The 24,019-nt window shown below is 40.1% G+C and overlaps 1 protein-coding gene and 1 long non-coding RNA gene across 7 annotated transcripts; one reads left to right on the plus strand and one right to left on the minus strand.

Moving 5' to 3' along the window:
- Window positions 1-3,421: 3,421 nt before the first annotated feature.
- Window positions 3,422-16,815, minus strand: ZNF181 (zinc finger protein 181). 6 transcript variants are annotated; one of them, XM_045045790.1, is made up of 5 exons: window positions 15,941-16,308; window positions 10,916-11,036; window positions 10,592-10,678; window positions 9,319-9,392; window positions 3,422-3,570 (listed from the first exon to the last, which is right to left on the minus strand). In XM_045045790.1, exons 1-5 carry the CDS (start codon window positions 15,947-15,949, stop codon window positions 3,514-3,516), a joined length of 348 nt encoding a protein of 115 aa, XP_044901725.1. In that variant the 5' UTR covers window positions 15,950-16,308; the 3' UTR covers window positions 3,422-3,513. The 6 variants fall into 6 exon arrangements, with proteins under 6 accessions (XP_044901725.1, XP_044901722.1, XP_044901721.1 ...); XM_045045787.1 differs by lacking the exon at window positions 3,422-3,570 and adding an exon at window positions 16,689-16,763 and having other exon boundaries at window positions 5,328-9,392; window positions 15,941-16,015; XM_045045788.1 differs by lacking the exon at window positions 3,422-3,570 and adding an exon at window positions 16,683-16,815 and having other exon boundaries at window positions 7,156-9,392; window positions 15,941-16,015.
- On the plus strand, window positions 3,568-5,729 carry LOC123382206. Its single transcript, XR_006590235.1, has 2 exons — window positions 3,568-4,160; window positions 4,883-5,729. It is a non-coding gene; the product is annotated as an uncharacterized LOC123382206 (long non-coding RNA).
- Window positions 16,816-24,019: the final 7,204 nt, after the last annotated feature.

The raw sequence follows: 24,019 nt of genomic DNA on the forward strand, positions 1-24,019 counted from the left end.
TTTTATAATTCTGTATGAATTTGGGGATTGACTTTACCTTTTCTAAAAAAAAAAGGCAGCTGGAATTTTAATAACATTGAATCTATGTATCTCTTTGGGTAGTATTAACATCTTAACAGTGTTAAGTCTTTCTGGGTTTTTCTGAACATGAGATATCTTTCCATTTATTTGGGTCATCTTTGATTTTGTCCAGTATTTTTGTTTTGTTTTGTTTTAAGCATACAAATCTTTCACCTTGATTAGACTTACTACCAAATATTTTCCTCTTGTAGGTACTATTATAAATGGAAGGAATTTCCTAATTTCCTTTTTGTATCATTCATTGCTGTTCCATGGATATACAATTGACTTGGGTATTGATTTTTCCTTGCAACTTTGCTGAATTCATCTATTAGCCTTATTAGTTTTGGGGAATTCTTTTGTGAATCCTTTCTATATACGGGATCATTTCAACTGCAAAAAGATAGTTTTACAACTTCCTTTCCATTTTGGGTACCTTTTATTTCCTTTTCTTGCCTTATAGCTCTGGGATAAAACTCTGAGAACAATGATGAATAGTAAGTGTGAAAGTAGGTCTACTTGTCTTTTTCTGACCTTAGAGGAAAAGCTTTCAGTCTTTCACCACTGAAGATGATTTTAGCTGTGGGTTTTACACATAGCCTTCATCAAGTTGAGGAGTTTCTCCTCTATTCCCAGTTTTCTGAGCATTTTTATCATGAAGGTTATTGAGTTTTGTCAAATGCCTTTTCTGCATAAATTGAGATGATCATGTGAGTTTTCTCCTTCATTTTATTAATGGAATGGATTACATTGGTTGATTTTCTTCTCACTCTTGCATTACTGGGGTAAATTGTACTTGGTCATGGTGAATAAATCTTTTAATATACTCGTGGATTCTATTTGCTAATATTTTGTTGAGGATTTTTGCATCTATATCCACAAAGAATACTGCTCTCTAATTTTCTTTTCATGTGATTTCTTTATCTGGCTTTGGTATGAGAACAATGTTCTCATAGAGAATTTTTTTCCTCTAATTGTTTAGAAGCTTGAGAAGAATGATTGGTGTTAAATCTTCATTAAATATTTGGTAGAATTCACTTGTACAGACATTTGGTACAGGACTTTTCTTTGTTGGGAGGTTTCTGATTACTGACTCAATCTCTTTACTTTTTATAGAGTAAATCTGTTTTTTTTTTTAACTTTTATAAAGCAGATCTGTTGAAATATTCTATTTCCTCGAGTCAGTTTAGGTAATCTTTGTGTTTCAAGGAATCTGACCACTTCTTGATTATATAATTTGTTGGTGCACCAATATTACACTGTATGTTAACTGGAATCTAAATAAAAATGTAGAGAAAGAAAATAATTTGTTGGTGTACAGTTATTCTTAATATTGTCTTATAATCCTTTTTACCTCTGTAAGGTTGGTAGCAAGATCTCCATTTCCATTTCTGGTTATTTGTGTTTTCTTTTTTTGTGTCAGTCTAGGTAACGTTCTGTCAATTCTGTTGATTTTTTTCAAAGAGCCAACTTTTGGTTTCACTGATTTTCTCTGTGTTTTTCTATTTGGTTTATCTCCACTTTGTTTTTTATTATTTCCTTCTTCCATAGCTTTTTGGTGTAAAGTTAGGTTATGGATTCCCAGATCTTTTCTCATATAGGCAATTTATATTACAAATTTCCCTCCTAGCACTGCTTTTGCTATACGACATTAATTTTGGTATGCTGTGTTTTCATTAGTCTTTAAGTATTTTCTGATTTAATTTGTGATTTATTCGTTGACTCATTGGTTATTTTCTTAGTCCATTCAGGCTACTATAACAAGATACCAGAGATTGGATAGCTTGTAAGCAGGATAAATCTATTTTTCACAGTTCTTGAGGGTGGAAGTCAGAGATCAAGGTGCCAGCATTGTCAGGTTTTCAGGTTGCAGGATTTGTTTTGTATCCTCACAGGGCAGAAGGAACAAGAGAGTTCTGTGGGATCTCTTTTCTAAAAGCACCCATCCCATTCATGAGGGTTCTACCATTATGACCTAAGCATCTCTAAGAAGCCCCACCTTTTAATACCAACACATCAGACAGTAGGACTTCAACATAGGAACTTGGGGGAAGACACATTCAGGCCATAACAGTTATTTATGACTGTATAGCTTAATTTTTGTATATTTGTGAATTGTCCAGTTTTCCTTAATTTCTAACTTCCTCCTGTTATGATCAACAAAGTTACTTTATGTATGTTAAAGCTACTGATATTTGTTTTATGGGCTAATACATAAATACATCATGAAAAATATGCCATGTGCAATTGAGAAGAATGTGTATTGTGCAGTTTTGAGGTGGAATGTTATTTGTTAGGTGTAGTTGGCTTGTTGAGTTGTTTATCTCCTTTATTCCTTTATTTATCTTTTGTGTGGTGATCCACCCATTATTTAAAGTGGAGTATTGACTCCACTTATTAATTATAGACTATTAATACAACAGTCTATTTCTCCCTTCAATTCTGTCGACTTTGCCTCACATATTTTTATGGGCCTGTTATTAGATGTGCAAATGCTTATAATTGGTATATATTTTTCCTGTGTTGAACATTTTAGTAATATACAGTAACCCTGTCACTTGAAATCTTTCAGACTTAAAGCCTATTTTGTCTGTTATTAATATAGGCACCAGAGCTCTGTTTTGGCTACTCTTTGCATAAAAGAGCTTTTCCCACTCTTTTAACATATTTGTGTCTTTGGGCCTACTGTGACTCACTTGTAGACAGCATCTGGTTGAAACATTTTTCTAATCCATTCTGCCAATCTCTTATCAGAGAACTTAATCTATTTACATTAAAAGTAATTACTGGAGAGCAGGAACTTCTGCCTTTTTGCTCTTGGTTTTCTATATGACCTACAGCATTTTTATCCCTCATTTCCTCCATTAGTGCCTGAGGAAGCCTGGGTGACAACTGAAGTGAACTTTGCAAGGTGAACAGTAGTCCCTCTGACAGATGAGCATGGTAAAAGGGGGGATAAGAAGGGCATTCTAGGCTGAAGGAACAGCGTGATAAAGGGAATATTTTTTTTGTTGTTGTTCAAAAAGGCATGAGAGGACCTGTGTGGTTGCAAAAGAAACCTTAATCTTCTGAGACACAATACCGTCATGAGGCAGTTGGATGGTCTCTTGGGAGGGTGTTCAAATTTAGCCTATGTCTGAGATGTGTGACTCTGGGAAACTTGCTAGAGCTGTCAAATCTCAGGTTGCTGATAATGCCATGGAGATGATTATGACATTCACCTCATAGTCAGTGGGAGGATTAATAAAAGAAAAACACACCAAGCAACTCACATGTACCAGGCACTCCACTGTTTGCTTTAGGAGTTTTTTCTCTTCAATTCTCAAAATTCAATTCTCAAAGACACCTGGTAAAACAGGAATTAATCTTGGTTTGATGTAGAAATCAAGGCTTGAGAAATGAAAGGACTTCCCCAAGGTTATACAGGCATACATCATTTTCTTGCACTTCACTTTACTGTGGTTTGCGGATATTGCATTTTTTACAAACTGATGAAGGTTGGTGGCAATCCTGCATCAAACAAATGTCAACATCATTTTTCAAACAGCATTTGCCTTTTCATGTCTCTGTCACATTTTGGTAATTCTCACAATATTTTTTTTTCTTTATTATTATATTTGTTATGGTGATCTGTGATCAGTGATCTTTGATGTTATAGTTGTCATGGTTTTGGGGTGCCAGAAACTGCACACATATAAGACCATGAACTTAACCAATAGTGCGTTCTGACTGCTCCACTAACCACCTGCTCATCTCTGTCTGGTCCTTAGGCCTCCCTGTTCCCTGAGACACAATATTGAAATTAGGCCAACAGATAACCCTACAATGGCCTCTAAGTGTTCAAGTGAAAGGAAGAGTTACACATCTGTCACTTGAAATCAAAAGCTATGATTAAGCTTAGTGAGGAAGGTGGTCAAAAGCCAAGTTAGGCTGAAAGCAGCTAGGCCTCTTGCACCAAACAGCCAAGTTGTAAATGCAAAGGAAAATTTCTTGAAGAAAATTAAAAGTGCTACTCCAGTGAACACACAAATGTGTGAACAGAAGTCACAATATTCCCATAAACCAAAGCCTGATCCAGAGTGCAAACTCTTCAGTTCTAGGTAGGCTGGGAGAGGCGAGGAAGCTACAGAGAGGAAATGGGGCTAACGGAGGTTGATTCGTGCAGTTTAAGAAGCCATCTCTGTACAAGTACAAGGTGAAGTAGTAAGTTCTGATGTGGAAGCTGCAGCAAGTCGTCCAGAAGATGTGGCTAAAATAATTACTGAAGGTGGCTACCTAAGCAAAAGATCTTCAATGGAAAAAGATGTCATCTCCGACTTTCATAGCTAGAGAAAAGTCAATGCCTGGCTTCAGTTTCAAAGGACAAGCTGACTCTTATTAAGGGCAAATGCAGCTGATGACTTTAAGCAGAAACCAGTGTTCATTTACCATTCTGAAAATCCTAGGACCCTTAAGAATTATGCTAATTCTGCTCTGCCTGTGCTCTATAAATGGAACAACAAAGCCTGATGACAGCACATCTGTTTACAACATGGTTTACTGAGTATTTTAGGTCCACAGTTAAGATGTACTGCTGAAGAAAGAAAAGAAAAAAGAAAAGAAAAGAAAAGAAAAGAAAAGAAAAGAAAAGAAAAGAAAAGAAAAGAAAAGAAAAGAAAAGAAAAGAAAAGAAAAGAAAAGAAAAGAAAAGAGAAAAGAAAGAAAAGAAAAAGAAAGAAAGAAAAAGAAAAGAGAAAGAAAGAAGAAAAGATTATTTTCAAAATATTACTGTTTAATTGACAATGTCTCCCTTATTCTGACTTTCCTCCAAAACCATCTTTAGGGCACCATTCTTCCTTCCTGCAGCCCAGGTGGATTTTTGTCTCATCTTCTCTTATCTGGTGCTCTTTGTGTCTCCTTGGGAGTATACGGGGTAATAAACATATTCCCTCTGGAAATGGCTCAAATATGAAAGGTGGATGTGTTGGAAGGAATGGGAGTGTCTTATAAGGACCCCCCAAAAAGTGAAACGGTAAGTAGATAAGAGTGATGAAATTAATAGCTAATACTCACTGAATGCTTTTGAGGTACAAGACACTGCAAACATTTTATACAAATTAACTCATTTATCTTCATAAAATCCTGTGAGGTATTACTATCACCATTTATAGATGTTGAAGTAATTTGTCCAAGATCATATAAAGCCACTAGACACGCAACTTGGATTTATAGTCGGGTGACATGACTTCTGGGCATAGTCTTCACACACATGCACACATACACTTTTGAGCTCTTGAAAGGTATAGAGTGTCTTTTATTTACCTGGCCCACAGATGCTCAAGAAATGGTTAACAGAAATGATGGAGTAGGATCCTCCATCAGTGACACTGTAACATCATGATCTTAGCCCAATCTGCAACAAGACAATACACTCTCACCACTTTAAGTCCTCACTGTCTTGATTTAACTCTGGCTTTCTTTTCCTAGTTCAGTATCACTGTGAAGAGAGGGGCCAAGATGGCAGAACAGCATGGAAGTTTTTTTGTGTGTGTCTCGTCCCTGAAGTGCAGCCAGATCAACATTAAACTATCTTGCTAGAAAGCCGGTATGAGGATTAACACAACAATCTGCACAACCTGAACCACAGTATCACTGTGAAGGCACTTTAAACCAAGAATTGAAAAACGTTATCATGTGCATGCTTATGCTTTTTAATTGTATGTGTTTAATTCATTCAAAGTTTGAATATTTGGATGAATCCTCTCGTAACAAAATAACAAGGTAACATCAAACTACATGTAGTGAAAGCAAATAAAATCTAGGGATTAAAGTACTACTTCAACTGTGTGGTACCAGTGCTTGAGACAGGAGGAAGGACAAAGAATGGGAGAAACAGAACACTTGCCATTATCCCACAACTGTACATATATAGTGGCCAATCTATCCAGAATTATAACAGTTCTTAATCCTTGACACCATGCTGTGCTTAAGTCTCTCAAAGATCCTTCAACATTCCTTAGAATTTTACAATGTCTTAAATAAAACTAAATCAAAGGAAAGATAAATGTCTGCTTTTTAAAAACTCACGATCCCATTCCAAATCTACTATCTCTATTGAGAATTGCTATGGAATGTGCCTTCATCTCTTGGCTTTGTTAGCGTTGCACATATACTATTTTGTCTAAAGTTGGAAACCCTATCACTCATTCCACATCACAATTACATGTGATATAATACTCCTTTTTAAAATAATTTCTTTCTTGTGACACGAAACACCATGGAGAGCATAACCTGAAATATAAGCTATATAAGTGCTGTTTACTCCCAAGTGTCCAGACAGTCCTAATCCAATCCAGACAGGATTCTGTACTATCCTTCTAGTCACAAGATAGGAAACCATGAGACAAGTAAGACTATTCCATTTATCTAAAACTTAAGACTACTTGAAGCCAGCCCCTTTACAAACCATAATTATCTGTCAAGGTTCAGTGTAGAAAATAAAATGCCTCTCAAGCATTTCAAGAAGGCACATATTACAAGTAGCTGTTTTCAAACTTGGTAGGCAGGCTGGAGGAAGGGTAATGGGGACAGCTCTGTACTATTAATTTCAATGTAAACTCCCGTAACTATGATCCAGGATGGAGAAATGACTGTTGCTGTTATCAGTCATGCTCCCAGCAGGGATACCTTAAAGCCACAAAGCATGAAACTAGACTCTGGATCATGGAGTCCGGATAGAGTTAACATGACAGAACAGGCCCGTGTACTTTGCCTAGAACGACTCCCAGAGTGTATGTGCCCACACACAGGTAATTAGTACTCATCCTTTAAGATTCAGATTGAAAAGCACATCCACCATTAAGCCTGCTCTGATCTTTCATAGTTTGTTGTTTCTTGGCTGTGTTCTCACTGCACTGGTAAAAATTAAAATGTGTGAATTAAGCCAACTGGAAATGGACTGTGAATTATCTTCACGAAAATAAAGATATTCTTAGCACAGAGATCAAGCCATTTTTCTCTAGCTTAGCTAGTCTCCCGCTAAAGCACACAGTAAGGCTTAATGCTTCAAGAGGAAAGTAAAAAACTTTGCAAGAAATATCAGTGTCAGTGAAAGAGTTCATTATATACAAACTGATTTTATTAGAGACCAAAAACTTTATTCACACCACCTTTTACTTCTTTTGCAGCTTTAATTTTTCACTTTAAAACATTTCCTGGATCCACTGGGTGACTAAATTATCCTCACATGCCCATTAGCTAAAGAAACTTCTATGCAGGACTCGAGTAAAATTGTTTGCTATTGCTATAAGAAATGCATATTCATTTTTATAATCTACTCATTTGCTCTCCTGTAGAACTGCTTACAAATAACATCATTGTAAAGAAAGATTTACACATAACTCCTACGTCCTTCAGGCTGTTCTAGCATTAATCTTGTGAGGTCTAGCAAGATAACACAATGAACAGTTTGCTACATTCCTCATACAAGCTTTCTCTCCAGTGTGAATTGAGACAGAATAAGGGATACCCTTTCACTGAAGGACTTCCCACAATTTTTATATTCATATTCTCTCCTGTGTGTTCAATAAGAGATTCATATTGCCTAATGTCTTTCCCATATGCTATATATAGGGTTTTTCTCCTGTGTGTACTTACTTCTGTCAATTAAGGGATTAACAGTGGCTAATGGCTTTCCCGTATTTATTGCCTTTATGAAGGCAATAAACATTCTCTCTACGGTGTGAACTGTGATAGACAGTAAGGCTTGTATTACTGCTAAAGACCTTCCCACATTCATTACATTCAAAAGACTTTTCTCCAGTATAAATTTTCAGGAAGGATCTATGGCTAAGTGTATTATGACAAATAGCGCATTCATACAGTTTCTCGCTTATATGATTTTTCACACGTAGAAAGATTCATATGGCCTAAAGGCTTTCCCACATTTATTCCACTACTGGGTTTCTCTCCATTATGGATTTTCTGATGGGCAGTAAGATTTGAACCTTTGCTAAAAGCCTTCCCACACTCATTACATTTATATGGCTTTTCTCCAGTATGAATTCTCTGATGTACAGTAAGGTTTGAACTACAGCTGAAGGTCTTCCCACATTTAATACATTCATAGGGCTTCTCTCCAGTGTGAATTCTGTGATGTTGAAGCAAGGATGACCTATGACTGAACGCTTTCCCACATATACTGCATTCATAAGGTTTCAATCTAGTGTGATTTCTTAAATGCATGTTCAGTGATTCTGGCTGGTTGAAGGATTTCCTGCATTTCTGACATTCAAAAGGTTTTTCTTCATTATGAATACTCTGATGCTGAATAAGAAATGACAAGCTGCTAAAGACTTTCAGACATTTGTTGCATTCGAACTGTTTCTCTACAGTGTGAATTCTCTGATGTCGAGTAAGGTGTGAGCTACAGCAAAAGGCTTTTCCACATTCACTACATTCATAAGGTTTCTCTCCAGTGTGAATCTTCTGATGGTGAATGAGAGATGACCTATGAATGAAGGCCTTCTCACATATTCGACACTCATAGAGTTTTTCTTGAGTATGAATTCTCAGATGTTCAATGAGATGTGAAACACGACTGAACGACTTTCCACAGTTCATACATTCATACGGTTTCTCTCCAGTGTGAGTACTCTGATGATTAGTAAGTGATGACACGTGGCTAAAGGCCTTCCCACATTCAATACATTTGTAAGGTTTCTCTCCACTGTGACTTATCTGATGTCGAGTTAGGGATGAGCCATGGCTAAACGTCTTCCCACATTCATGACATTCGTATGGTTTCTCTCCGGTATGAATTCTCCAATGGCGATTAAGGATGGATTGCTTGCCAAAGGCTTTCCCACATTCATTGCATGTATAGACTTTCTCTCTATTATAAGAATGGTTAAGGGTAAGAGATTTGCTCTGGCTGAAGGCTGCCACACTTTCTTTAGGATTCAAAAGTTTCTTTCCACCATTGATATCGTCATTTTTTATAACAGGTTTTTTTGGTAAGCTCTTCTTAAATATATCATGTTTATGTGATTTCCCTTCAGCAGAAATTCTTTGTGGTTCAGAAAGAATAGACTTTAAATGGAGGATGCTTCTGAATTTGTGAATACTTTCCCCAGTGGGACTTTCTCTAAAGGTGAGGGTCACAGGTCTGAAATGTTCTACCTGATTTCCACGCTTCCCCTCCAACGCCTCTATAAATTCCCAGTCCTTGTTAAAATTTGAAAATTCATGACTTTGTTTTGTAATTTTTTCTATTATTACCATTTGGGGTGAATCTTCATCATAAATATCCTCCTTCATTAATAATTCCTTGTTTTCCCATCTTGAGTCCCAATCTGAAATATATCAAGAAAGCAAAACACTGCTTTTTCTGTACTTCTTAAAAAGAAACTTCTATGGAAGGATTAGAGAACTAGAGGAAAAATAGAGCACATCTTCATCCCCAGAAAGCACATAACTGACAATTCTCATGTATTCAATCATTTCTGAACAAAGTTCAAATGGAGCAGAAAACAGAGACAGCTTACAGAGACGGGAACAGAGAGTAATAAGGAAAATGAGTTAAATACAGGCAAACAGTCTGTGGAAAAAAAGTGAAACTGTAAGGAAAAAAAACGCACAAGGTATTCTGGATTCCAAGCCAACATTCTATTCTGTACCTAAATTTATGTGAAAGACCACATTTTGGTCTCACAGCCTTGGTTCTCCAACCTTCAGTTATTCTCAATTTACTGTCAGTTTAGTATGCTTAAAATGCACAATTTATTTTCTTAAGTTTATTTATTTATTTTGAGACAGGGGAGGGGCAGAGAGAGGGAAAGCGAGAATCCCAAGCAGGCTCGATGCTGAGTCCGGAGTCCAACATGGGGTTTGATCCCATAAACCATGAGATCATGCATGACCTTAGCCAAAATCAAGAGCTGGATGCCCAACCGACTGAGCCACCCAATCTCCCCAAAATGCACAATTTACAGTACTGCATTACACAGTTAACAACGAACAAAATAAATATTCTTTATCGCTCTAAAAGATTTAGGCTTTGTTTGTGTAGGATCTGTGTAAAATCGTATCATTTATTGGACATTAGAAAACATTGTTCCTAGAAACGTTTTTATACATTCTTTACTTCCTCTATCACTCATGTCCACATTTGACCCTCGAAGCTCAGCCTTAGGGGAAAACTCATTTGTCATCTAACTGACAGCCTTTCTTTGCCTAAAACCATTTGTATATTTTTCCCTAAGTGGACTTAAAGAGAATAATTTGCTTTATTTTGTTGCAAATAAAATAACAATCTGAATTATAATGATGGCAAAACCTCCATTTTTGATTAGATAACATAAGTAATGCAGAAAGATAATAACCCGGGGTGGAAGAATGGCTGTTTTGAAATCTAAGGATCCCTCATATGTTACATTTGGGATCTCTGAAGAGAGTACCCCTAAAATATGCAAAAATGCCTCCATACTTTTCACAAGCATGTTTAACAAAGACTTCTTTTGCCTGATTCTCCACGACTCATCTGGAAACATACCTTTTGACAGTTTCTTCTCCACCATCCAAGGTTCTTTCCCATCCTCCAATAAACTGATCACATACGGCTTAGGTATGGAAAGACCTGCTTACAGGAAAAATACAGAACCTGTTTAAACTGTGGTCCTCATGAAGGAGAGGCCATCATCATAAAAGGAACGAAAGGAAGTTTCACTGAAATGGGAAGATAAGCTTCAGGCAGGGCACAACAGAACTCTACACATCCTTGGGAATCTGAAACAAAATTTCAGCCATTTACTCAAGAGGATCTCCAGTAATTGACAGAAAATCTCCCCCACTGGGGTAGAGAAGGAGCTATGCTTACCTAGAGAAACCAGGTTCTCATAATTCTGGACCATCACATCCTTGTATAAATCCCTCTGAGCAGAATCTAGCCATCCCCACTCTTCATGAGAGAAGTCTATGGCCACATCACTAAATGTCACCTGAAAGAGCAAACATATTTAGGCTCAGTCATAGCCAGGGCCACTTCTCTCACTGGCTAAGGGACAAAATTACCCTGGTTGTAGAAGAAAGGGAACAAGATTCAGTCGTTATGGCAATGATCAGGGATCTAAGTTACATAGTAATTGGATAATTATGTGTTTGGCATTGTTTTACAATAAGGGTAAGAGAAATATGAGAGTTTTTGCTTCAGGAGAGTTTTTTCTGCCAAAGGGAAGAAAATTCTAAAATTTTTAAAATCAGCATTCAACATGTGACAGCATACAGTCAAGTACTTAGCTGTATTTTTTTTATAGCTTACATGACAGGTAAATAAAAAATGATGATCCAATAAGGTTCAAAAGAATGATCCAGTATGTTCAGAAAAAAGACATCTTTATATTAAAGAAAGATACATATATAACTAGTTTATAAACAAAAACCATTTATGGTATATAATTAAACCTTGTATTGATGATCTGTAATTTAAAAAAATTGAGACCCATGGGCAAGAAAACTAAAGAACAGTTTCATGCCATAGGCAGTCCTTGAATTGGACCTTAAAGTACAGGCAAAGAAGGGCACCTGGGTGGCTCAGTCAGTTAAACATCCAACTTCGGCTCACATCATGATCTCAGGGTTTGTGGGCTCCAGCCCCACGTCAGGCTCTGTGCTGACAGCTCAGAGCCTGGAGCCTGCTTTGGATTCTGTGTCTCCTTCTCTCTCTGTTCCTCCCCAACTTGTGCACTCTCTCTCTCTCTCAAAAATAAACACTAAAATTTGGGGCGCCTGGGTGGCGCAGTCGGTTAAGCTTCCGACTTCAGCCAGGTCACGATCTCGCGGTCCGTGAGTTCGAGCCCCGCGTCAGGCTCTGGGCTGATGGCTCAGAGCCTGGAGCCTGTTTCCGATTCTGTGTCTCCCTCTCTCTCTGCCCCTCCCCCGTTCATGCTCTGTCTCTCTCTGTCCCAAAAATAAATAAACATTGAAAAAAAAATTTAAAAATAAATAAATAAATAAATAAATAAAAAATAAACACTAAAATTAAAAAAAAAAATTGAAAAGTACAGGCAAAGAATCAGAGAATACATTTCAAGGAAAATATTCTAAGAAAATAGTATCCATTCATGATATTATTTAAAATAGCAAACCTTTAGAAAAAGCTTAAATGTTCAGTAACAGCTTACTCATTAGTCAAACTATAATATGTGCAAAAAATGTATACATTTAAAATGGCATTATTATTATCTTTCATTGATGACATGGACATTGTTTGGCTATGATACACTTTTCACTCCAAGTGGCTGATTCAATATTCTATTATTTTATTTGGATATTTGGCCTGTATACTCATTAGTGATACTGGTCTTTGGTTTTATTTATTTAAGTGTATTTATTTACTTTTAAAAAATTTTTGTTAACATTTCTTCACTTTTTGAGAGACAGAGACAGAGTGTGAACAGGGCAGGGGGCAGAGAGTGAGGCAGACACAGAATCAGAAGCAGGCTCCAAGGCTCCGAGCTGCCAGCACAGAGCCCAACGCAGGGCTTGAACTCACGAACCGTGAGATCATGACCCGAGCTGAAGTCAGAGTTCAAGTACATTGGTCTATTGACCAATGTCAATAGACATTTCAGGCTGGATAATCGTGGTGGGAGCTGTCCTGTGCATTGCAGAGTGTTTAGTTAGTAGCACCCTTAGCCTCTACCCATTCCCCTGCACCCCAGGGCTGTGACAACCAAAAATGTTTCCTCCAGACATTATCAAATGTCCCCTATGGGTAGGGCTAAAGGAGACAAAATCACCCCTGTTGGAGAACCACCACTTTAGAAAATTTTCACAGTTCCTTGAAAGATTCTTAGCCCTATCTACCTGTGCTCAAGATGTTCTCTCAGTCTGGTATAACTTCACTTCTATCTCTGCCTCCCTGGTACCCTGGGTCACCAAAACCAGTTCCAGCCTTGCCTCCCCAGGGATGCTTCAACTCTTCCTGCCCCTTCAGTTGCCTGGGCAGCCTGGGATGTTCATTCATCTTTGTCCCCAGAAGAACTTAGGATATTTATTCCAGCACCTATCTTAATTTCTTATGCTTTCTTACTTTTCTACCAGCCCTGTACTGGCTCAAAACAGTAGCCACTAGCCACATTTGGCTATGTACGTTTAAATTAATAAAACTTAAAAATTAAGTAAAGTTTAAAATTTAGTTCCTGAGTCACTTTAGTCACAGTTCAAGTACTCAATAGTCACACAGGGCCGGTGGCTCCATATTGGACAGTACACAAAAAGAACATTTCCACCACAGTTCTCCTAGGGGGTGCCTGGGTGGCTCAGTCAGTTAAGTGTCCAATTCTTGATTCTGGCTCTGGTCATGACCTCATGGTTCACAAGTTCGAGGCCCACATCAGGCTCCACGCTGACAGTGAGGAGCCTGCTGGGGATTCCCTCTCTCTCCTCTCTCTGCCCTTCCTGTGCTCTAAATAAGTAAAACAAATGGAAGGAAGGAAGGAAGGAAGGAAGGAAGGAAGGAAGGAAGGAAGGAAGGAAGGAAGGAAGGAAGGAAGGAAGGAAAAGAAAGAAAGAAAAAAAGAAAGAAAAAAAGAAAGGAAAAAAGAAAAGAAAAGAAAAAAGAAAAGAAAAGAAAAGTTAAGTTCTCTTAGTATTGCACTAGATTACAAAGTCCTGTATGTCACGGGATAGGACGCTCAAACCTATGTAAGATTCTTCCCAACAGATAGTTCACAAGTGTTTACAAAATGTATCAATGAATTATTTTGGCAACTAGTTCACTTTAGCTTTTACTTTAAAAAAAGTTTTTTCCCCTAGTTATCTAATATTCCCAAGAAACCAGACTCTGCCCAACGTGCACATATGCCACTAACACTATGGCACTAACATATGCCAGGCTTCACCTTCCACCTGATGATCCTACCCTTTTTTTTTCAAGGATCCTAACCGTTTTTTTCAAAGTTCATTCACTCAACAACGATTTACTAATGTTCCGTGTAAAGCTGTTCATGTGACTTGTTACACATTTCTGCCCAGAGCCACACATACACAATCATGGGGGCTTAGTCAGCTTGTATGCCGTATCTGGCCTCAAGATCAAAACTGGCCCTTCTGTTCCTGACACCAAGAGGGATTAATGTGCCTCATGTTCCCTCCTTGAGCCAAATCAGGCTGGCCTCCTAGAATGGATCAGGAAGGGAAAAGGAATATGCAGATGCCAGGCTCCTGGGTGAGATATGATAAGAGAAACAAAAAGCAGCTTGCTCAACACTGCACTTAGGCAAACTTAATGACTAACCATAAATCACACAAGGATAGTATATGTATATATTGCCCTGGCAGGATAGCTACTCGGAAGTCTCACCTGAGGGGAGGATGCTCCTTCCAGGACCCTTGGGACTCCCGAGCCAGAAGGTCAGATGTTTTAAGTACCTGATTTGCCGTATTAAGCCTTCTCTGTTCTTCTCTATACTTCTCTCCCTCTTTATGTTTACTATAATTGTTTAATTCCTTATATTCCCATTCCCTTATAATTAATAAAGTCTTCCTCCATGAAACCAAAAGTGCGGCTATGGTGAAAACTTATTATTTTGAACAACCAAGCATCAGTTTTGTGCCAGATGCCACTCTGGGTCCTGAAAACAGTCAAGACGGGGAAAAAAATCCCTCCTAGAGGGAGGAGACCAACAACGAGCATATGCACTTACTAAATAGCGTGTTATCTAGTGAGTGATAATCACTTTGGAAAACAACAAAGCAGTGAGGAGGAGTAGAAGTGATTGTTAGAAAAGTTGACTGCAGGTGTTAGGAGAAGCTTTCCTGAGAAAGTAACCACTGAGCAAAGCTATGAAGGAGGTTAAGAATCAAGCTTCTACATATCTGGGGAAAGAATATTCCAAGCAGAGGGTACAGCAATTTCCAAGGCCTGGAAGCCGTAGCCAGTGTGGCTAGAGCTCACGGGAACAAGGAGACAGAGTAGTAAGATGAGATCAGGGGTATAAAAGCGTAATTGTACAAAGCATTTTGGTCTTTCTCTCTCTCTCTTTTTCTTTCTTCTTTTCCTTCCTTCCTTCCTTTTCCTTCCTTCCTTTTCCTTCCTTCCTTCCTTCCTTCCTTTCTTCCTTTCTTTTGAGAGACAGAGAGAGAACAAATGCAAGAAGCCAGCAGGGGAGGCACAGAGAGAGAAGGAAACAGAGACTCTTAGGTTCTTAGGTTTCAACAAGGATCCCGATGCAGGGCTCGATCTAACAAATGTGAGATCATGACCTGAGCCGAAATCAAGAGTTGGACGCTTAACCAACGGAGCCACCAGGCGCCCCTGCACAAAGCGTTTTAAGTCACTATAGAACTCTGACTTGAGTTAGGGTCACTGAAGAGTTTTAAGCTGAGGAATGACAGGATGGTGGTGGCGACGGTGATGTTGCAACCATTGGTGAGGTTCTGTAGATATCCGGGATGTATTTCAGATTCAACTAGGGCGTCTGAATGTATTACAAGAGAAAGGAAAGAATCAAAGATGACTCCAAACATCTCTTGACTTGAACAACTGAAAGGACTGGCATACCATTAACTGAGACCACATGATACTGCTTTGACAACTGTAAAGCAAATAGCCTAAAATTCTAAACATGAATTCTGAATTGTAATTTAAAAAAAATTTTTTTTTTTTTTGCTCAAGATTCTACAGAGGCTTCAAGCAGAAAAATGGCAGAAGAGGAGCACTGAGAGTAGACAGTACTTTGGGAGTTCTTCTGTGGGCTCCATCCTTTGCTATAATGAAAGGAATCATAGATCCGGTCCCTAAATGGACTTCGCTAGGTAGGAACTGGTAAGAGAAGCAAAGCAAACACTCAAGAGTTCTGCTAAGGTGTTTCAGGAAGATCCGGGGACCTTACCGACTTACCTGCAACATGGCTTTGCAATTTCCAAGTCAACACAGTCCTCTTTTCAGGCTCTTGTCTTAAAGAAGAGTAGTGTCCTGAGAAGGCAGATCAACACAAAAAAGAAGCCATGAAAAATGAGGCTTATCTTGCAGCTCTGTAACACACTTGCAAGGAAAAGTACACTGGGAATCACTTTCTCAGACTCCATTCTTCCCCTGAACTAGCAGAGTGTTCCTTAGCACGAGGTAATCATTCACCAGGCGCCAACGGTGTGTAAATCTACTATATATGTGTGTGTATATTTATGTATGTGTGTGTGTGTGTGTGTATAGGTATATATAGGTATATAAGTATACATTTATTTTATACACACACGAGACAGGCTCACAGAACAACAGTAATCATGTGAAGAGCTCGTTCAATCTTCACAACTATGCATGGTGGACATTCACATTATTCCATATTTCTCTTCTAAAGGGTGAGAAAACTGAAACTTAGCGACACTGAACCCATCTGTTGAAGGCTGCACACGTGAAAAGCGTCCGTTTCATGACCGGATTGGCTAAAAACCACTGCGGATGGGGTTTTCTTTCAGCGCGTACCCTGCACACTCACTCGCCCATTTCCTTGTCACAACTCAAGGAGGTAAGCGATACCCCTTTTACAGAGAGGTCCAGGAGGCTAAGGCCCAGGCGGTGCTCCCCCCGCGGGGTAGGCTAGGCAGCAGCGTGCCCGGCGCCCCGCCGCCCTGCTGGGACTCACACTTGCCTGAGTTCCGGCGGGCCCTCCCTGGCCCCGAGGCCCGGGCCGGGCGGACCAGAGCCCGCACCTCCGCGGACCAGGGCCGCCGCCGTCACGAGAACCGCACTATCCCCGGAAAATTCGGCCGCCTTCCCGACACTACCGCGGGGTGGACGGGGGACGGAGCCCACACCAGCTCGGCATTTCCCAGACGCCTCCGCGTCGGGGACAAGTTACCGGCGCTTCGCACGTCCCCCCGTAAAACCACACTTCCCAGAAGGCTGCGCGGCCGTGCGAGCTCCGGGCGCCCGGCGAGAAAAACGGCCGCGCTGTCTGAGGAACGGCCCGGTGGATGGCTCTCGTCGCAGAGCTGCTCCACCGGGACGCGCACCCGAAGTATCCAGGGGACAACAGGATCGCCCTCTGCTTGCTTCTTAAGTACAATGGCGTCCGAACCACGAAACTACACTTCCCAGAAAATTAGGCGGCCGCGAAAGGTCTTCCGGGTCGCCGGTCTGCTCACGCGTACGTCCTCCTGCCGGGACGTGGGCCGCCCTTGCTTGGTGCCGGCGGAGAGCTGGCCTCTGCCAGCGGAAGGTCTCCTCTCGTACAAAAGCCTGGGCCACTGTGGTCAGCACGTGAGGGTCTTGAGTGTTCGGCGTCCGCTTGCCCAGTCCTGTCGTTCCCTAAAATGCCCTGTGTCCGGGCTTTCATGGCAACAGTTGTCAGCGCACAGACGCCACTTCCCGGAAATGTGTGCGGTCGCGTCGCGGCTGTGACACTGACTGCCGCCGTCACGTGTACAGGTCCTCGAAGGACTCAGAAATGACAGGCTCGAGCGAACGCTTTGAGGAAAAAGACCGTCACTCCTCCGATAACGGGCAGAGCCTCCCCCACCTCGGTCTCCAAAAGCGCTGACCTCGCCCCGCCCACCCAAACGCGCGCCACCTGCAGATGTCCGCAGGCCAAACCAGCCTACTGCGGGTGTATCTGTGGGTTTATCCTTTACTTTCTTTTAATTTATAATTGTTGATTTCAATTGTACTTATTTTTAAATTATAAATTGTGTGGCTATGAATTTTCTGGTGTATTTCAAGTACTTATGTGTATCAGATTCATCAGTGTGCCTCCACCTCGGTATGTATCTTGTGGGTGTGGTGCTTAATTCCTATAGCAAGAGTAGTTTGCAAAAACACTGTGACACCACCTAGATTCTTCTTAAGGCTTACAATATGTAAGAGGAAAAGATATGCCAATGCAAAATATAGTCCCATCCACGTCTTTATTATACAATGACAAATTGTATTCCAAAATTGTACCAATTTGCACTCCCAGCATGGTTGATAGTTATTTTGGTTGCCAGCTATTACTGCCAGCACTTGATTTTGTGAAATTTTCAGATTTTGCCAGTCTGCTAAGTGTGAAATTGTGGCTCAATGTGGCCTAAATTTGCATATCTTTTGTCGTTAATAAGGTTGAGAATCTTTTCATGTGTCTGTTGGCTTTAATATTTCCTTCTCTGAGAATTGCACATCTCTTGGTCATTGTTCTTTTAGAGCAAAAGCCTTTTCGATATTAAAATACATACCCTAGGACCCAGCAATTGCACTGCTAGGTATCTATCCAAGGGATACAGGTGTGCTATTTCGAAGGGGCACATGCACTCCAATGTTTATAGCAGTCCTATCGACAATAGCCAGAGTGTGGAAAGAGCCTAAATGACCATTGACAGATGAATGGATAAAGAAGATGGTGTGTGTGTGTGTGTGTGTGTGTGTGTGTGTGTGTGTGCGCGCGCGCGCGCGCGTGTGCGCGCTCACACCCAGCTGAGCCATCCAGGTGCCCCAGACAAGTTCTGGACAAGTTCAGACAAGTTCTGGGATTACTACCAGTCTGCAAACACTTTAAACTACATTTAGATATAACAGTCCCTGCTTGGTCCATCCAGTAAATTTTACGTATGGATTCTGCATTGTTGCTGCTTTTTCTCATAACCTTCCTGAGAGAATTATGAAGTCTTCCCATTATGAGCCTTCAGATATTTGGCACATAAATTAAGTTCACGGTGGGGTGAGGGGAGTGGCTAACCTTAAAAGACTAGATGGGGCTGGGGCAGAGGTGAGAAGGTTAAATAGAGGGCTAGTCCTTTTGTTTCAGTAGCTCTTTATGTCCAGCTCTTAAAGAACTTGCTTCAAAGCTGAAACCCTAACATGTGAGCACTCCAAAAAGGATAGAGGCACTCTAATGAGTAGAGAATAAAGAGAAATCCAGGGGCAGGTGGAGCGGGAAGTCACAGGTGTAATAAGCAAGCTGGTTTTAAATATGCCAGTCAGGGGCGCCTGGGTGGCGCAGTCGGTTAAGCGTCCGACTTCAGCCAGGTCACGATCTCGCAGTCCGTGAGTTCGAGCCCCGCGTCGGGCTCTGGGCTGATGGCTCAGAGCCTGGAGCCTGTTTCCGATTCTGTGTCTCCCTCTCTCTCTGCCCCTCCCCCGTTCATGCTCTGTCTCTCTCTGTCCCAAAGATAAATAAATAAATAAATAAATAAATAAATAAGCCAGTCACTTGAGAAAGGAAATAGGGCCAAAAGAAATCAGTAAGGAGATAGGAAAATACATGCCATACTGAACCCACTCCTCCACTAGCCCTGCCTTCGTTTTCTGTTACTATTTACAGTAAATGGTTTTGCTGCTGGAAATTAATCCAGGGCAAATTTGAGAATATGAATTTGGGAGAAGAAAAGCTGGTTCATACTGATTCTGAAACTGTTCCAAGACTCATGGCAATAAGTAAGTTTGGAACTCTAGCTTCCAGAGGCATCAAAAAAATGACATAATTTTGCCATGGGGAGAGAGATTCCTGCTGAGACCTCTGATAGAGATCCTTATCCTTGTTATTGTCCCATCCTCCATCTGTCACTTTGTAATAAGCCTACACACATGCACTATAGGCCAAAGTTTTGAATCCAAGCGTCTAGTCCCAGTTCTGTCACTGATTGGAAGACCTCTCCATTCCCAATCTGGCCCAGGCCTGACCCCAGAATGCCCAGTGTAGAACCTGTGCAGAGCCTCCAAAGAAAGCCTTCATGTTCTCTCCTTCCATCCTTGAGGAATTCTGACATCCTACATCTCCGATTATTTAGATGACCAGTATTAGGTTCACACTAAAGGGTGAACTCAGTGGGAAGTGTCAAGCGTGCATACGTTGACCAACAGTGTATAGCCATTGCTTTGGTAGGTTGGCCAGGTTCCCTGAGGAAAACTAAGGGCTGGTGTCAAGAGCCCCATTTGTGGACACACCTGGGTGGCTCAGTTAAGTGTCTGACTTTGGCTCAGGTAGTGATCTCACGGTTCATGACATTGAACCCTGCATTGGGCTCTGCACTGACAGCATGGAGCCTGCTTGGGATTCTCTCTGCCCCTCCCCCTGCTGACTCATGTTCTCTCTCTCTCTTTCTCTCTCTCACTCTCTCAGAATAAATGAATAAACATTCAAAATAAAGAAATCCTAGTACTCACATGTAACAAGGGGCCAAGTATAATGCCATGCTTTCCTATCTTTTTCTTCATGTATCCACTCATTGTTATAAGCCCTGCTAGATCTCTCTATTTAACCCTACTTCCTTAAATATTGGGGTGGGAGGTAGCCTTCTATTGCCCAAAGCCACGTAACTCTTCATATTTACGAATGCCACTCATACGTTACAGATGCCATTCTAAATGAACACCTATTATTAAAAGTGCATACACACAGTTAAGAGAAACCTGACCATGCCTATCATAAGCAGGTGATGAAGCAGTATATTTGGCACAACCAGGTCTCATCCTAAAATTGGATTCTGTTTAAAAAAATAAGACTTTCTGAACTCTACACAAATTGGGGAACTTAAAATTTCAGATTGCAGGAAAGTTGGACAGAATACTACTTATTACAACCACACAATACTACCTTCAATTTCTCCCGCATGGGAACAACTTCTTGTCCTCTAGCAAGAAATGTAACATAACCCCTTAGAACAAAAGTCAAAATGTGTCATGAAGTAAAATAACTCAAGATCAACTATTACAGGAACTTAAATTGCTGGTGGAGCTGTCAATCTTTTGTAGATATCTTGAAGAGTAATCTATTTAATGTATTATTTTAAAATTTACAGTACATGTATCCTTTGACCTAGAAACACACTACCAGGAATCTTATCTATAAAAGGAACTAATGGCTATTCCACAAGAAATAAGAACATATGGGGCTGGGAAGATGGTGGAGCAGGAGGAACCTACGTGCACCTCATCCCATAGACACAACTAGATGACACAATAGTGTAAATAACCCAGAGGACAATCTGAAGTCTCGCTGAACAAACTCCACAACTAAAGATAGCAAAGAGGCCACATCAGAGAAGGTAGGAAGGGTGAAGACGTGGTTGGGAGCAAAGCTGTCTGTCATGGAGAGGGAACCAGTAGCACTGAGAAAGGTGAAAAACAGACATTCATGCCAGGGAGCCCACAAACAGGGAGGATGAACAAGCAGAGCCCCCAACAGGCAGAGAGTCACGCAGATGACTGTTCTGCAAGGAAAAGTGACTCCAAACCACAGCAGGGTGGAAGCAACACTTCTCCTGAAGTGCCGGGTTCTGAACAGGGGACACTGCACTGTAGGGCACTCCAGGACCTCTTTATGAAGTCACTACTTTCCAAACAAGACTTCCAGATCACTGACAGACACATGAAAAGATGTTCAACATCCCTCATCATCGAGGAAGTACAAATCAAACCCATGAAGAGATACCACCTCACACCTGTCAGAATGGCTAAAATTAACAACAGAAGAAACAGAAGGTGTTGGCAAGGATGTGGAGAAAGGGGGACCCACTTGCACTGCTGGTGGGAATGCAAACTGGTACAGCCACTCTGGAGAACAGTATGGAGGCTCCTCAAAAAGTTAAAAATAGAACTAACCCATGACCCAGCAATTGCACTAACAAGTATTTACTCAAAGGATACCAAAATACATGCATCCTGATGTTTATAGTAGCATTATCAACAACAGTCAGACTATGGAGAATGTCCAAATGTCCACTGACTGATGAATGGATCAAAAAGATATAGTATATATGTACAGTGGAACATTACCCAGCAACCAAAAAGAATGAAATTTTGCCATTTGCAACGACATGGATGGAGCTAGAGTATATTAAGCTAAGGGAAATTAGAGAAAGACAAATACCATATGATTTCACTCATATGTGGAATTTAAGAAACAAAACAGATGAACGTACGGGAGGGGAGGAAGAGAAAAGAGGGAGAGAAACCCCAAGAGACTCTTAACAGTAGAGAACAAACAGGGTTGATGGAGGGAGGTGGGTGGGGGTGGGCTTGATAGATGATGGGTATTAAGGAGGGCACCTGTTATGATGAGCAGTGAGTGTTGTATGTAAGTGATTCTACTCCTGAAACCAATATTGCATTGTGTGTTAACTAACTAGAATTTGAATAAAAATTTGAAAAGAAAAAAAAAAGTACACAGACATTTCAAAGGAAAACAATAAAGGCATAGAGAAACATGAAACAGGTTTATGTAACAGATGAAAAAAAAAAGGCAGGATGGAAATAGTTTCTGCCCAGATTGTGACTACATGAAATATGTATGAATAAAGACAAGGATGGAAGTTTAATTAATTAACTGGTTAATTTGGTAGTTAAAATAAAAATCTTCTGCATAGCAAAAAAAAATTAACAAAATGAAAAGGCAACTTATGGAATTGAAGAAAATATTTGTCAACCATCTATCTGGTAAAGGGTTAGTATCTCAAATATATAAATAACTCCTACAACTCAATATTTTAAAAACGCTTTTAAAAAAAAAAAAAGCAGAGAAAGTGAATAGACACTCTTCCAAAGAAAACATACAGATGGCCAATAGGCACACAAAAATGTGCTTGACATTGCTAATCATACACACACACACACACACACACACACACACACAGATAAACTTACACAATGTTATGTGTCAATTATATCTCAATAAATTGGGGACTGGAGAGAAGGAAATCATAAAAGCTTCCAGAGGAAAATGACACATTACATATACAGGAGTACTGTCATAAGAACGACAGCTGAATTCTCATGAGAAATTACGGTCTATGGAAGACATCTCTGGAGCACTATGAGACAAAAATCTATAAAGCAGTCTAATTTGGTCATTTGTATCTTCTCTCGATCAATTTAAATTAGAAATCAGTAATCAAAAGATATTTGGCAAGTGTTCAAATATTGGGAAATTAAATCACATACTCCTAAACAATCCACAAGTCAAAAAGGAAATGAGAAATTAGAACGTACTTTGTTCTGAATGAAAATCAAAGAACACTCATTAAGAATTGTAGGATACTGCTAGCAAATTTATAGCACTAAATGCCAATATTAGAAAATAAAGATCTCAAATCAATGACTCTCTCTTAAGAAACTGGAAAAGAAAGAGCAGACAAAATCCAAAGTAAGCAGAAGAAAAATAACAGACTAGAGTAAAAGCCACTCAAATATATAACTGTAAAATAATAGACAAATTTATGAGACCCTATATCTGGCTTTTCAAAAAACTCATAAACATCTAGCCACGTTGATCAGAATAAAAAGAGAGAAGATGCAAATGACATTTGTTTTTTGTTTTTAGCATATATATTTTGTCTTTACATTTAAAGTGGGTTTCCTATAGGCAGCATATATTGGAGTCTTTTGTATTCACTCTAACAATTTCCATCTCTTAAAAAGAATTTTTAGGGGCGCCTGGGTGGCGCAGTCGGTTAAGCGCCCGACTTCAGCCAGGTCATGATCTCGCGGTCCGTGAGTTCAAGCCCCGCGACAGGCTCTGGGCTGATGGCTCGGAGCCTGGAGCCTGTTTCCGATTCTGTGTCTCTCTCTCTGCCCCTCCCCCGTTCATGCTCTGTCTCTCTCTGTCCCAAAAATAAATTTTAAAAAAAACATTGAAAAAACAAATTTTTTTTAAAAGAAAGAATTTTTAAACCATTTATATTTAAAGTGATTACTGATATATTGGATTTATATCTACAGCATTGCTATTTATTTCCCATTTGTCCCATCTGTCCTTTTTCTGCCTAATTTTGAATTATTTTATTTAGTTAGTTATTTTGAGAGAGACAGAGACAGCTCAAGTGGGGGATGGGCAGAGAGAGAGAGAGAGAGAGAGAGAGAGAGAGAGAGAGAGAGAAAGAATCCCAAGCAGGCTCCACATCATCAGCGCAGAGCCTGATGCAGGGCTCAAGCTCATGAATGGTGAGATCATGACCTGAGCTGAGATCAAGAGTCAGATGCTTAACTGACTGAGCCACCCAAGCATCCCTT

The sequence above is a fragment of the Felis catus genome, chromosome E2, assembly GCF_018350175.1.
Source record: "Felis catus isolate Fca126 chromosome E2, F.catus_Fca126_mat1.0, whole genome shotgun sequence".
NCBI lineage: Eukaryota > Metazoa > Chordata > Mammalia > Carnivora > Felidae > Felis > Felis catus.

What these genes read in the sequence shown, in the direction of transcription:
- ZNF181 (XM_045045787.1), bottom strand. An exon ending in TGAGAACCTGGTTTCTCTAG is followed by an intron (nt 10,679 to 10,915) that starts GTAAGCATAGCT and finishes TTTTCCTGTAAG; the next exon opens with CAGGTCTTTCCATACCTAAG. An exon ending in GGAGAAGAAACTGTCAAAAG is followed by an intron (nt 9,393 to 10,591) that starts GTATGTTTCCAG and finishes GATATATTTCAG; the next exon opens with ATTGGGACTCAAGATGGGAA.